Source organism: Balaenoptera ricei, chromosome 5, assembly GCF_028023285.1.
Source record: "Balaenoptera ricei isolate mBalRic1 chromosome 5, mBalRic1.hap2, whole genome shotgun sequence".
Lineage (NCBI taxonomy): Eukaryota > Metazoa > Chordata > Mammalia > Artiodactyla > Balaenopteridae > Balaenoptera > Balaenoptera ricei.
The window spans coordinates 28,700,152-28,714,914 of NC_082643.1; the positions used below are offsets into that span (position 1 = coordinate 28,700,152).

The window sequence follows — 14,763 nt, forward strand, 5'->3', positions numbered from 1 at the left end:
AATTTTAGTATTGAAGGAAAATAATACTATTTCTGATATATTATGGCAGGGGACAGTGGGGTCTATTTTGGACCGGAAAGATGAAACAAAGTCACAAGCAGTTGTATGTCAGCAGCTCGGTAAGTGTTTATTTTGTGTATGTGTTTTAATAGGCCCTGAACTTAACTCATAAAGATAGGTATCTTTATATGGATTACTGAAATAAATGGAAAAATCTCTAGTAGTTGTCGTATTTTCTTTTTTTTTTTTTTTTTTTTTTTTTTTTTAGTTGTCGTATTTTCAACAGAAATATTCAAACGCAGAATGATTTGCAATATACATTTTATCCTGAAGAGGTAAAATAAAATAACATTGAACACAATGCCTCTATGTTCTTTGTAGATTTAACCCATCTAAAAGAACGCAATGTTGAAGATCTTTCAGGAGGAGAGTTGCAGAGATTTGCCTGTGCTGTCGTTTGTATACAGAAAGCTGATATGTAGGTTACTTTATACTTTTTGTAAATCTTATCCTTACTTTAGAGTTTTTATTTATAATGCTGCTAATAGAGCAGTGGTTTGAGAGAAATTAATAGAAAGAGTATCTGATATTCTAACTTTGAGGTCAGATGTTGAAGCAGTTGTGCATCCATTGCCCATTTCCCTGTTATTCCATCAGGGGTAAAAAATTCATTTAGGTAAGTACCTTACAACTTACGGATTCTAGAGCTCTTTAATCTGAAGTCAGCTGTTTACTTTGTAAACTCTTTTTATACATAAGAAGGACATTTTTTTAAGATAAAGCTCTCCTACCAGGCCGGCAAGGTTTTCCATAGCTCAAGTGGAAAATCAGGTCTTTTAGGTTATCCTAAATCAGGGTGGCTTGTCATGTGAGAGAGAAGAAGGAAGTGAAAAAGGCGAGTTTCCTTTCTACCTTTTAATGCCTCTCTTCTCCCAGATATTTTTTGCTCTCACCTTTTTCCATACTTCTACTCTGGCATCCAGTGCAGGCTAGTTTTTCTCCATAAAGTATTCTGTAATTCTGGGCAGAGCCCTCCTTTCCAAAAACTCTGTTTGCTTTAGTGCAGCCGACTTTAGCCAATTAAGAGAGCCCTCTGAATTACTTTGGAATATATCAGAATATTTTTCATGAGGAGATAACAGTTTGTAAGTTAGCCTAATCTGGGAGTCTCTCCCCAGACTTGATATGCAGTCCTGCCTTTCGTAATTTCTTTTCTTCTACTTCTGAACAGAATACAGAAATTTTTACCATTATGGGGTGGGCTCCTCATTATTATAAGGGGATTTTTGTTGTTGTTAAATCAGAAACTATATCTCATTGCTTTAAAATAACCTGCAAGATAGAATTTTATCATACTTGCCTTTCAAATTATGTTTGCTTTTCTTTTTCATAGTTTAATGTTTGATGAACCTTCTAGTTACCTAGATGTCAAGCAGCGTTTAAAGGCTGCTATTACTATACGATCTCTAATAAATCCAGATAGGTAAGTACAGATTTGGTATATGCCTGTGCTGTTTTGTTTGAGGAGTTTCACAAAGTTTAAACACTGGGACCATCAATGTCACATACATGTGCGTGTTTTCCATCTTGGTCATTGGAGCTATCGCTTGAACTTACCTTCCTCTATCTAGAAAAGAGATTCTTAATGCAAGATCCATTTACTACCATACCTGTTTCCAGGGAGCCTAAGAATACTCTGTAGTGATATGCAAATTTTGGCATATATGTATGGATTTCTGGGAAGCAGATCCTTAACTTTTACCAGATCCTCAAATGGATATGTCACTCATACACACAATTTAGAACAGAGTAATTCTTGTTTCCCAGGTCTTACTGAGCACAAGGGAGTTCTTAAAAACTTCTGTTAAGTAATCACAACATCCTGTATTTGTAGGGTGCTTTTGTAGTTTGCAGAGTTTTTATATCCATTATCTAATTTGTGCCTCAGTAATCTTGTAAGTAAGAATCTAGGTGGTATTCCCATTTTGCAGATGAAGATGTTTTAAGGTCAGAAAAGCTAGTTATTTCTAGGTTTCAAATTTATGATATGGCAAGAACCCAGGGCTTTTTTCTGTTCCTCTCTTTAGTAGCTGATTTAATTCATAGCTAATCTTACAAGAGAGCAAGAGAAATCCCTAGGGATCAAAAACCAAAGAGAGAACTGTAAATTACAGGAGAAGAACAAGGATGGCTTTCCTGAGGGGACGTTGCTTGTCTCTGTAGTAAGTCTTGAGCTTTAACAACCACTTGTGGGCAAGAAGCAAGGCCTTGTATTGAATTATCACACAAAGTGCCGGGACTCTCAAACGACTGCTTTCTCAGCAAAAGAGGAAGCACAGGAGGATGTCAAGGAAACATACACCTGTCACTCACTGAGATTCTTGGACATGGAGGGCTGGCTCCCCTTCGGATCTCTTTAGGGACCGGCAGCTCACAGGGGTGTGGAATTGAAATGTATGTAATCAGGGCCGTCTAAGAGCCAGCCGTGTTAAGAGAGTCGTATAACAAGAGGGCCCTGGAGTCTTCAGTTCTGTGGCACCTAGATGAAGCAAATACAAAACCACTCTGGAAGCAGATGCCCGCAACCCTGGTCACACAGGATTTCTACAGGTCAAGGCTCAAGAGCTTTAAGCCCAGGGTTATAATTGATAGGAGGAAACTGTCTACAAATGAGTCAGTAGACACAACAAACAGCAGAATTTAGACTTCAGGAACTTCGAGTGACATTCCCAAAGAGACTGTAAAATAATATTTAAAATAATTTAAAACATGAAGATTTAAAACTCTAAGAATATGATACTACAAAAAAGCAACAGGTAAATGTTTAAAAAACCCAAACAAATCTAGGAATTAAAAGTATAGTCATGACATTGAAAACTCACTGGACAGATTAGACAGGTTAGGTACAACAGAAAAGAGCGTGAGAAACTTGAAAAGTTGGTCTGAGCAAGTTACCAGAATACAGCAGAGAGAGAATGAGATTGAAATACAGAAGGGAGGTTCAGAGACATGGAGAATGGGATAAGAGAGAATAGAATGAGAAGATGATTTACATATATCTTAATAAGAGTCTGAAAAACAAAGCTATGAAAAGGTCATGGCTGGGTATTTTCCAGAATTGGAAAACTTGACTCCATAGATTCAAGGAGCAAATGATCCATGTACATACCTTGAAGTAAAACTTGGAATATCAGTGGTAAAGAGACAGTCTTAGTTGAGCCAAACTGTAGCCATAATTTTCACTTCATACATAGACCAGGGCATTATGATAGCCTCTTTGGGGAAAGTAAGAGTATAAAATGTCCCAATATTCAGGGACTTCAGGATAAGGTAAATTAAAGAATACACATGCAGTCAAGTCAGTAGTTCTCAACCCTAATACCTTTTTATAAAACATTTTTATATTCCTTTGTTTTACTGAAATGAATATCATAGATATCTACATTTACACATATTTTTTTTAATACTACATAATGCTTTAACTGTAATAAAAAAGCTAAAAGGATAATAATTTACAACCAGGTGCCATGTATTTCAATATTCAGCCAAATCACTGCATTCTATATTATGAGAGGGCAGTAACCATAGTTGTAAAAGGGATAACATGCCAAAACAGGTTAGATTGACAAAGCGAAGAAAGTGATTGTTAGACATTTTCTCAGATGTGCTGGGTCTCATTTTTATAGGTATAGGGTCAAAATAATCTCTTTGTAGTAATAGACTGATAATAAAAAGTTACAGGAAGTATATCTGCATCCTGAAATTCTGCAACATATCAAGGCATACATTTAGTCTTTAATGCTGTAAAAAGATTTTGAAGCTCATATCCTCTGATAAACAACAAGAAATAGAGGATGGATTAGAGAGGGGAACAGTAATGCGAGAGGAAGGTTAAAAACCAACAGATAACCCAAAATTAAGTGTAGGGTGTAAATTTTCATAGCATAGATTTCTCATGATGCAGATTATTGTTTCTTCCCAAACCCTCAGAAAATAGAGTGGCTCCCCTAAATCTTTTTTAACATTTTGGACTTCTGCATAAGCTCCATTTGAAAGTAGGGAAGGCAGGAGGTGTGACTTATTTTTTTCTTCTTTTCAAAGCACATTAAAAGCCACTAGATAATAACTATGCTGCCTTATACTGGGCCTTGAAGATTTTAATGGTAAAAAAGCAGAGAATTATTCCAAATAATGGAACACTGCCAATAAAGATACCAAGGCAGGATAAGTATTGGCCCACTTGGGTGATTTGCCATTTTTATTGATGCTCAAAAACTTATTTGCATATTAAGAAGGGTGTTCCTACTGGAGGTAGAATTGGAGGTGAACCATGAAAGGGTTATGTAGAATTTCAGCAGGTGAGGATTTTAGGTAGGATTTTAGACCATTGAGATGATAGACCACCCTTAGACACACAGGGATGGAAGGGTAGATTATTCAGGAAACAAGGAAAGAGCCATTTTTCAGTGTGTCCTATATATAAATGAAATAAAAGAAGTACAGATGCTGTGGTTCAGTTGACCAATTTTTCAACTTTACAGTATTGTGAAAGCAATACACATTCAGTAGAAACTGTACTTCAAATTTTGAATTTTGATGTTTTCCCAGTCTGGCGATAGGCAGTACGATATTGTCTTCTGATGCTGGGCAACGGCAGCAAGCCGCAGCTTCAAGTCAGCCACATGAGCACGAGGGTGAACAGCTGGTACCCTTAGAACCATTCTGTTTTTCACTTTCAGTACATTACATGAGATACTCAACACTTTATCATAAAATAGGCTCTATGTTACATGATTTTGCCCAACTGTAGGCTAATACAAGTGTTCTGAGCACATTTCAGGTAGGCTAGGCTAAGTATGATGTTTGTTAGATTAGGCATATTAAATGCATTTTCAAATTACGATGGGTTTATCAGGGTGTAACCTTATAAATTGAGGAAGATCTATAGTAGCTAAAGTTTTGGAAGGTCTTAAAAGAAAGTCTGAAGATGGTATGTGTTTCATTTGGAACTGAGAGCCACATCTGGGGACCTGAAGAAAATGAGGTTTGTTAAAAGCCTATAAAAATATTGATAGAAATGACAGCCTGAATTAGAATCTAGATAAAGAAAGAAAAGAATGAATTAGGCATGCTTGACAATTTAAACAATATATGATTGCAAATAAAATTGAGTTTTTTTTATGGGAGTAGTGATTCCATCAATAAAAATATGGCTGGTTTTTATTTGTACAGGAAGCTGATAAATTAGAATTTTAGGTGTCTGTAGGACATTGCTTTTTGAACATCTTGAGCTAAGTTGAATAGGAATAAGATGCTGCATAAAAGCTTTATGACTATTATTTGCCTAATAGTTTCTATACTAGCAATACTTTTTTCTTACCACTTGAAAAGTCATGTCATAGCCCATCCCGTTCATAAAGTGCTCCAGTACACACACTAATCTATTTTCTTTCTTACCGTCACTAGATTTTTATTACCTGTAAAAACATTTTGCTAATGTAGTGTTTTTTGGTATTGTTTCATATCTATTCCTTGTCTCCACAGCTAAAGTGAAAGTCCTTGGGTTGAGGATTCTGTTGTATTCTCTATGCATTCCTTACTACAGCTAGCATGAGACAGGACAAGTAGAAGGGTTTAATGCATAAGTTGAAGAGCATAATAAACAGTTTAGAATAGGTCTGATTTAAATCTATTATAATTGTTTCTGCTTTGTAAAGTTTATTTTAAAATATGTTTTTTATTAGCCAAACATTTATTTCATATATTCATACACTATTTCATGTTAACTTTTTTCTTTTAGTTTAGGAAAACAATTTGAAGTACGAACGTTGATAATGAGTCTTAAAGAAAATGTTTTATTACTTATGCTTAATATGGTCTTTACAGTTAATTTTTTAAAAATATATCTATCTTCCTGAAATTTACACTGTAGTTTTTTAAAAAACTATGTAAAAGTTTTAATTATAATTAAATATAATTTTAATTATATATATTACATTTTAAAATAAAAATCTATATTGATTTTCAGATATATCATTGTGGTGGAGCATGATCTAAGTGTATTAGACTATCTCTCTGACTTCATCTGCTGTTTATATGGCGTACCAAGTGCTTACGGTGTTGTCACTATGCCTTTTAGTGTAAGAGAAGGTAACTTGAAAAACTTTTCACAATGCTGTATTCTCTTTCACTCTAATGCTTAGAAAATGTATTGCTGTTGATGCTAAGTAGTTAAGTGTTGCTCTCGTATTACTTATCCAAAACTCTGGCCTTAAGGAATTTAATCTCCCAATAGAATATACATATATAAGGTTATATAAATCAGTTGTTAAACATAACCTATGTCTTTTTGTAGAAGTTTTTGTTGTGGGTAAAAATGCTTTATCAATTTCACTCTATTTATTTATTTGCTCTATTTATTTGCTATATTAAAAGTTTCTTTTATATTTTGGCCTCTGCAGCATCACTGTACTATTTGTCATGTTCAGCTTTATCTTTGACGGGCCAATACCAGTAGGAAAACTCTTAAAATTCATTTAGTGCATCTTGTTTTCATGTTTCAAATTTATCTGTAATCTGTATCCTAAGTTTGTGAAACTAAGACTATACAAAAGTCTAATAAGATAGTTAAGTATATTATAGTCTAGTAAGTGACTAAAATTCTAATAAAATAGCTTAGTAAGTGTATTTTCACTTACTCCTTTTACTTTCAGGAAAGAAGGACTCTCTGGTCTCTCTTTTCCATGTCTCTTCCCTAAGCAGGTTAGGCAAAAGTAAAAACTAGCCTACCACTAAGTGGCTCTTGAAACAGAATCAGTGCACTTGCTACCTGGTACACCTTCTTCCTTTTAATTTCTTTCCTGTTCCCCTTCACTGCTTCCTCATTCCTATTTTTACTTTTTTACATTTCTTCTCTCCAGCTATGCCTTAAGCTGGCAATCTAGAACACCTAAAAGGACTACTTAGTCCATATCTTGAAAAAATACCATATTCTACAAGAATAATTATTCATGTAGCCTTATAGCTCCCTAGGTTGAACAGGCTCTTTTTTTTTTTTTTTAAAGCTGTCTCTTCAAAGAGATTGCTTTTGAGTTACCTAAGAAACTTTTGGAGAAAGAAATTATATTGCATCATACTCTGCATAAAAAGGCGGTGGTAGCTCTTTTAATTTATAAAAAGTGTATAAATAGTTTAAGGTGTGGGGAAGGAATTGCTCTCACGTCCCTATCTATACATTTGAGATAGGTAGGCATTTTAAGGGAAAATTTGTGAGATTGCCCAGTTTTCTTTCCAGTAGTCTTTAAGAGATGATATCAGAAGCAATTAATGTTTTACTCTCCTCAGTTAGCAAGTATTTATTGAATGCCGACTCTGCCTAAAGTAGTTCTAGAATCACATTGATGATAATGACATGGGTACCTGGCAATCACTTTTCATAATTCCATTTATAGATGCCATGTCTAAAGCCTATGCCAAGAAGTAGTTGCTGGTGAGGTTTTTAATGTACCCTATCTGTTAAAACAATTCAAGTGACAAACTGCACTTAATCTTTCTGCTTTCCTTTAATATACTGAAATTAACACATTATATGTAAAAGCTCTTTATGAACTGTAAAGGAATTTTAGCTTGAACTCACTTTTAAATTGGCAAGAGAGACATTGCAATATTAATGTATAAAGTTGACTTGTTAGTGTTTTTTCCACAAAGTCACTTCTCTGAGCTTTCATTTTCTTACCTGATGAGTTAGGCACTTGGACTAAATGGCCACTAAGGTTCCTTCAAGTTTATATTTTTATTTAATTTTTGGTTTTAATCTTTTTAACCCCACATTTGTAATTTTTAAATAGTTTAAGATATAAAAATGCTAATTTGGGCAGAATAAACACATATGTTTATTCTGTCAATAAATATTTATTGAACACCTGTGTTCTAGGCTGAAAAGGCCTAGATGTGGTTCTTAATTGCAGATGACATGAATAATATCCTTAGACTTTCTTTCAAGACCTTCTGAAACTTCACCTACTGTCCTTCTCTTATAAATAGTAAACATTTTAAAAACGGATCTTTTCACTGTTTCCCAAATAATCCACTTTTCCATTTCTGTGCACCTGCCATTGTGGTTCTTAACAACTTCAGTATGGAGGAATTTTCATGTACAGTATGTTAGTTTACTTTGAGTTATTAAAATCTGTTTAGATAATGGTGTTTGTACAGTGAAGCCAAAAAAAAGGTTAATGAAATTAGTTTGTTATTATAAATTTCTTTCAAAGCTGCGAAGTTAATCTGAAAACAAATGCAGTAAATCGTAACTTCAACGTATGGTTATGTCTCACATGAAAATGAATATTCATAACTTAAATCATCTTTAAAAAATTATTGCTCAAACTATTTTAATTTATGTCAGTCTGAAAATATTCCATTTTACTTGTCATTTTGTAGAGAAAAATTACAATTTTTTATTTTAAAATACAGAAGAAATGGCAGTATAGGCTTTCACATAAAATCTGATGGAAAAAATCTTACAAAAATCACGTAATAATGAAAAGTTATGCTTTGTGTATATAGGCATGTATTATTTAAACTTGGCATTAGGTACGTGAAACACTGTTGTCAAACTGCATGCTATAAATCCACAGAAATTTAAATCTATGCATAGATTGCTCACAAGAGAGCCTAGGGTTTTGGCTTTTATATGATAATTTATTTTTGTGGAAAAAGTTTAGTCTTTAAGTGATCTTTACTAATCTATTTCAATGACTTTCCAACAGGCATAAACATTTTTTTGGATGGCTATGTTCCAACAGAAAACTTGAGATTCAGAGATTCATCACTTGTTTTTAAAGTAGCTGAGACAGCAAATGAAGAAGAAGTTAAAAAGATGTGTATGTATAAATATCCTGGAATGAAGAAAAAGATGGGAGAGTTTGAGCTAGCAATTGTAGCTGGAGAGTTTACAGATTCTGAAATCATGGTGATGTTGGGGGAAAATGGTAAGTTTTCCTTATTTTGTGATATTCGGAAGTTTGTTCTGTTTATCCAGTAACTGAGTGTTAATTACTCCGTGAAAAACTTTGACTCAGTTATAGGTCTGGGAGCTGGATTGAATTCCTACATTACTCAGTGTAGTTCACATTTTGTGACAACATATGATTTAATCTGTCATTTAATCGAGTTCATATTTCTTACTTTGTTTTCATAACCTTCAGTGAGAATAAGATTTTTTCTAAGCTGGTTTTTCTATGTATAAATTGATACGAATAGCACTTATTCATCTTAGAAACTGACTAGGAAGGAAAGGATAAATTTGTAGTTCTGAAGCAGTCTAGTTTAAAATGTTTTCCTTGCATTCCTCCACTTGGAACCTTTCTTAATTTAAATTTAGGCTACTCTAACTTTGTAAATAGTTGTATTACCAACACTTTTTAGTAATAGATTATCGTCATAAATATAGTTATGAAATGAATTTGAGTGCCAAATATCTGGTATTGCTTTCATGATTTTTAGAAAAAGATTTGAATTGTGTACTTACAGCTTACAAAACTGTAGAAGAAAAAAACTTTATGAAGATTGTTGCAATGTATCAGTTTTTAGTTAACAGGAATTTTGAGCTTGGTTGCAATTAAATATTTCATGTAACTGGCCTTTATGATGATGGTATCAATCATAACAGTTATTGTCCTGTCTTAACAATAAATTGTGTGCATTGATATTTTAGCTAAGTAAGTCTTTCAAGAACTAACCCAAGACTTTATAGACCCACCATTTGTTAAAATGGCCGTCATAAGCTTTAAATAGTCTATATTCCTCCTAATTAGTTTAGAATGATACTTGAGAGATGAATCATGAAAGTTCAAGTATTTTTCTATATAACCTTCAGAATTCAGTAGTGTCAGTGTATTTGTTCAAAACTAATTTCTCAGCTAAAATCCATTAGTACGTTAGTGATTTACTGTAAATGTGAAGCATCTTTCAAGTCAATTTTTTGTATGTTGTGTTGCCAGGTACTGGTAAAACGACATTTATCAGAATGCTTGCTGGGAGACTTAAACCTGATGAAGGAGGTACTATTGTAATATTGAGTCTTTTTACTCTGTTCCACATAGTAAACTTTGAAGATCTGGGCCGTTTTCGGTGTCTTATTTATTTGCATTACTTTGCAGGGGAAGTACCAGTTTTAAATGTCAGTTATAAGCCACAGAAAATCAGTCCCAAATCAACCGTGAGTTATTCTGTTATTTTTTTTTTTTTTTTTTTTTTTTTTTTTTTTTTTTTTTTAAGAGAAACTGAATTTTAATTTTTATTTATTTATTTATTTATTTATGGCTGTGTTGGGTCTTCGTTTCTGTGCGAGGGCTTTCTCTAGTTGCGGCAAGCGGGGGCCAATCTTCATCGCGGTGCGCGGGCCTCTCACTGTCGTGGCCGGCCTCTTTTGTTGCGGAGCACAGGCTCCAGACGCGCAGGCTCAGTAGTTGTGGCTCACGGGCCTAGCTGCTCCGCGGCATGTGGGATCTTCCCAGACCAGGGCTCGAACCCGTGTCCCCTGCATTGGCAGGCAGATTCTTAACCACTGCGCCACCAGGGAAGCCCTATTCTGTTATTTTGTTATTGAAGAAGAGTTTATATATATATATATATATACCTAGATCATTAATTTTACACTATATCAAAATTTTTCTCCAAATTAGTTTCTGTACAGGTGTAATAAGGTGGCTAAGGAAGATCTTAGGACTACTACAGTCCTTTATTCATTTCCACTGCTAGGAAACTCTTTTAAAGTCTGTTTGGCATCTTTTTCCAAAATAAATCTTCAAAAACTTAATGTGTTTTGGTGCTGCAAATGACATCAAGAAAGTGAAAGGCTACCCACAGGACTGGAGAAATAATTTGCAAATCATATATCTAATAAGGTACTCGTATCCAAAATATATAAAGAACTCTTACAGCTCAATTTTTAGATGAGCAAAGGATTTGAATAGACATTTTTCCAAAGAAAATATACAGATAGCCAATAAACACATGAAAAGATGCACAGCATCGTTAGTCATTAGGGAAATACAAATCAAAACCACATTGAGATACCACATCACACCCACTAGAATGACTTAAAGCAGAAAGACAATAACAAGTATTGCTGAGGATGTAGAGAAATTAGAACCTCATACGTTGCTGGTGGGAATGAAAAATGGTAGAGCCACTGTTACTCTGCCATAAAAAGAAATAAAACTCTGATACATGTTACAATATGGATGAGCCTTAAAACATTATGAAATTAACCTCCTTTGATTTCTGCAGGTGTTGTAATGAACTAATTAACTACAGTATCTATGCTCAGTACCTCAGTACTCACTCATGTTGGGAATATTTGAGATGGCTTGGCTTACAAGGAAAATTTTATCATTGATGCTTTCTATAAGCTTAGCTTTTAAGTTCTCAAACTCAGCCCTCTCCTCAGATAACAACTTAAAAGACATCTTAAATTCATCCCTGTCATATTATTGTGCATTTTGTGTTAGCTCACAGATTGCCGAAGATTACTTGATACCCATAGTGACCTTTAGAAGTATTCCTAGTCTCTAATGATTGCTTCCCTGAAACCTTCATCATTTACTACTTTCAAATTTTAAGATTTTTGTTTTGTTTTTTTTTTAACTTGGACATGGTGGGTTTTTAATTTTTAAAATCTCAAAAAACATGTCATAGCTGATGGATAAGCATCAAAATACTATCGATATCTGTTGGTGGCAAATTGATATACTTTTGCTGTGTAGCTTAACTTTCTCAAGATTCATAATTAGAGTAGTTCTATACTGAAATAAAATTTCAATACTTTTCCATTAAAAACAGGGAAGTGTTCGCCAGCTACTACATGAAAAGATCAGAGATGCTTACACTCATCCACAATTTGTGACTGATGTAATGAAGCCTCTGCAAATTGAAAACATCATCGATCAAGAGGTACTCTAAATAATTTTTGTTGTTTTATCATTTTATTATTTTAAACTTTGGATGTCTCTACATGGTTTACTGAACTTCTTTTGCAAATAGGTGCAGACATTATCTGGTGGTGAACTGCAGCGAGTAGCTTTAGCTCTTTGTTTGGGCAAACCTGCTGATGTCTATTTAATTGATGAACCATCTGCTTATTTGGATTCTGAGCAAAGATTGATGGCTGCTCGAGTTGTCAAACGGTAATGTCACGCTCATAAGAGTATTACCTGTGATCATGTGTAGTGGCAGACAAAAGTGCTTAACATAGTATTTGAATATGATGATATAAAACTAAGATTTCAAAATCATGTGTTTTAGTTTCATACTCCATGCTAAGAAGACAGCCTTTGTTGTGGAACATGACTTCATCATGGCCACCTATCTAGCAGATCGAGTCATTGTTTTTGATGGTGTTCCATCTAAGAACACACTTGCAAACAGGTAAAACTATTTTGTAAACTATTCAAACCTAATTATAAGTTCCAACACTTAGAAACTTATTTTATTTAGTTAGTTATTTATTTCAAGTTGGCTGGCTCTTTTTTTTATAATCTTTATTGGATATAATTGCTTTACAATGTTGTGTTAGTTTCTGTTGTACAACAAACTGAATCAGCTATAAGTATACATATATCCCCATATCCCCTCCCTCTTGAGCCTCCCTCCCGTCCTCCCTGTCCCACCCCTCTAGGTCATCTCAAAGCATCAAACTGATCTCCATGTGCTATGCAGCAGCTTCCCACTGACCATCCATTTTACATTTGGTAGTGTATATATGTCAGTGCTACTCTCTCACTTCGTCCCAGCTTTCCTTTCCCCCCACTGTGTCCTCAAGTCCGTTCTCTACGTCTGTGTCTTTATTCCTGCCCTGCCACTAGGTTCATCAGTACCGTTTATTTAGATTCCATATATGTGCATTAGCATACGGTACGTATTTTTCTCTTTGTGTCTTAACTTCACTGTATGACAGACTCTGGGTCCATCCACCTCATTACAAATAACTCAGTTTCGTTCCTTTTTAAGGCTAATATTCCATCGTATATATGTGCCACATCTTTAATCATTCATCTGTCTATGGACATTTAGATTGCTTCCATATCCTGGCAGTTGTACCACAGTGTTCATTGCAGGAATATTTACATGTATCTTTTTGAATTATGGTTTTCTCAGGGTATATGCGCAGTGGTGGGATTGCTGGGTCAAATGGTAGTACTATTTTTAGGTTTTTAAGGAACCTCTATACTGTTCTCTATAGTGGCTGCATCAATTTACAATCCCTCCAACAGTGCAAGAGGGTTCCCTTTTCTCCACACCCTCTCCAGCATTTATTGTTTGTAGATTTTTTGATGATAGCCATTCTGACTGGTGTGAGGTGATACCTCATTGTGGTTTTGATTTGCATTTCTCTAGTAATTAGTGATTTGAGCATCTTTTCATGTGTTTGTTGACAATCTGTATGTCTTCTTTGGAGAAATGTCTATTTAGGTCTTCTGCCCATTTTTGGATTGGGTTGTTTGTTTTTTTGATTCTGAGCTACATGAGCTGCTTGTATATTTTGGAGATTAATCCTTGTCAGTTGCTTCGTTTGCAAATATTTTCTCCCATTCTGAGGGTTGTCTTTTTGTCTTGTTTATGGTTTCCTTTGCTGTGCAAAAGCTTTTAAGTTTCATTAGGTCCCATTTGTTTATTTTTGTTTTTATTTCCCTTTCTCTAGGAGGTGGGTCAAAAAGGATCTTGCTGTGATTTATGTCATAGATTGTTCTGCCTATGCTTTCCTCTAAGAGTTTTATAGTGTCTGGTCTTACATTTAGGTCTTTAATCCGTTTTGAATTTATTTCTGTGTGTGGTGTTAGGAAGTGTTCTAATTTCATTCTTTTACATGCAGCTGTCCAGTTTTCCCAGCTCCACTTATTGAAGAGGCTGCTTTTCTCCATCATATATTCTTGCCTCCTTTGTCAAAGATAAGGTGACCATATGTGCGTGGGTTTATCTCTGGGCTTTCTATCCTGTTCCATTGATCTATATTTCTGTTTTTGTGCTAGTACCATACTCTCTTGATTACTGTAGCTTTGTAGTATAGTCTGAAGTCAGGGAGCCTGATTCCTCCAGCTCCGTTTTTCTTTCTTGATTGCTTTGGGTACTCGGGGTCTTTTTTGTTTCCATACAAATTGTGAAATTTTTTGTTCTAGTTCTGTGGAAAGTGCCATTGGTAATTTGATAGGGATTGCATTGACTCTGTAGATTGCTTTGGGTAGTATAGTCATTTTCACAATGTTGATTCTTCCAATCCAAGAACATGGTATATCTTTCCATCTGTTTTGTATCTTTGATTTCTTTCATCAGTGTCTTGTACTTTTCTGCATACAGGTCTTTTGCCTGCTTAAGTAGGTTTATTCCTAGGTATTCTTTTTGTTGCAGTGGTAAGTGGGAGTCTTTCCTTGATTTCTCTTTCTGATTTTTCATTGTTGGTGTACAGGAATGCAAGAGATTTCTGTGCATTAATTTTGTATCCTGCTGCTTTACCAAATTCAATGATTAGCTCTACTAGTTTTCTGGTGGCATCTTTAAGATTTTCTATGTACAGTATCATGTTACCTGCAAACAGTGACAGTTTTACTTCTTCTTCTCCAATTTGGATTCCTTTTATTTCTTTTTCTTCTCTGATTGCTGTGGCTAAAACATCCAAAACTATGTTATGTTGAATAATAGTGGTGAGAGTGGGCACCCTTGTCTTGTTCCTGATCTTAGAGGAAATGGTTTCAGTTTTTCGCCATG

The 14,763-nt window shown here is 34.6% G+C and overlaps 1 protein-coding gene across 2 annotated transcripts in view; it reads left to right on the plus strand.

Annotated features, from left to right (window-relative positions):
- Positions 1–14,763, plus strand: part of ABCE1 (ATP binding cassette subfamily E member 1) — a 35,145-nt gene that overhangs the window by 11,167 nt on the left and 9,215 nt on the right. For both annotated transcript variants that reach the window (XM_059922550.1, XM_059922552.1), the window contains exons 7-16: positions 50–119; positions 382–478; positions 1,394–1,483; positions 6,029–6,150; positions 8,769–8,990; positions 10,002–10,061; positions 10,161–10,219; positions 11,845–11,955; positions 12,046–12,188; positions 12,307–12,429. In XM_059922550.1, coding sequence (XP_059778533.1) covers positions 50–119; positions 382–478; positions 1,394–1,483; positions 6,029–6,150; positions 8,769–8,990; positions 10,002–10,061; positions 10,161–10,219; positions 11,845–11,955; positions 12,046–12,188; positions 12,307–12,429 — 1,097 coding nt within the window. The remainder of the gene's footprint in view (positions 1–49; positions 120–381; positions 479–1,393; positions 1,484–6,028; positions 6,151–8,768; positions 8,991–10,001; positions 10,062–10,160; positions 10,220–11,844; positions 11,956–12,045; positions 12,189–12,306; positions 12,430–14,763) is intronic.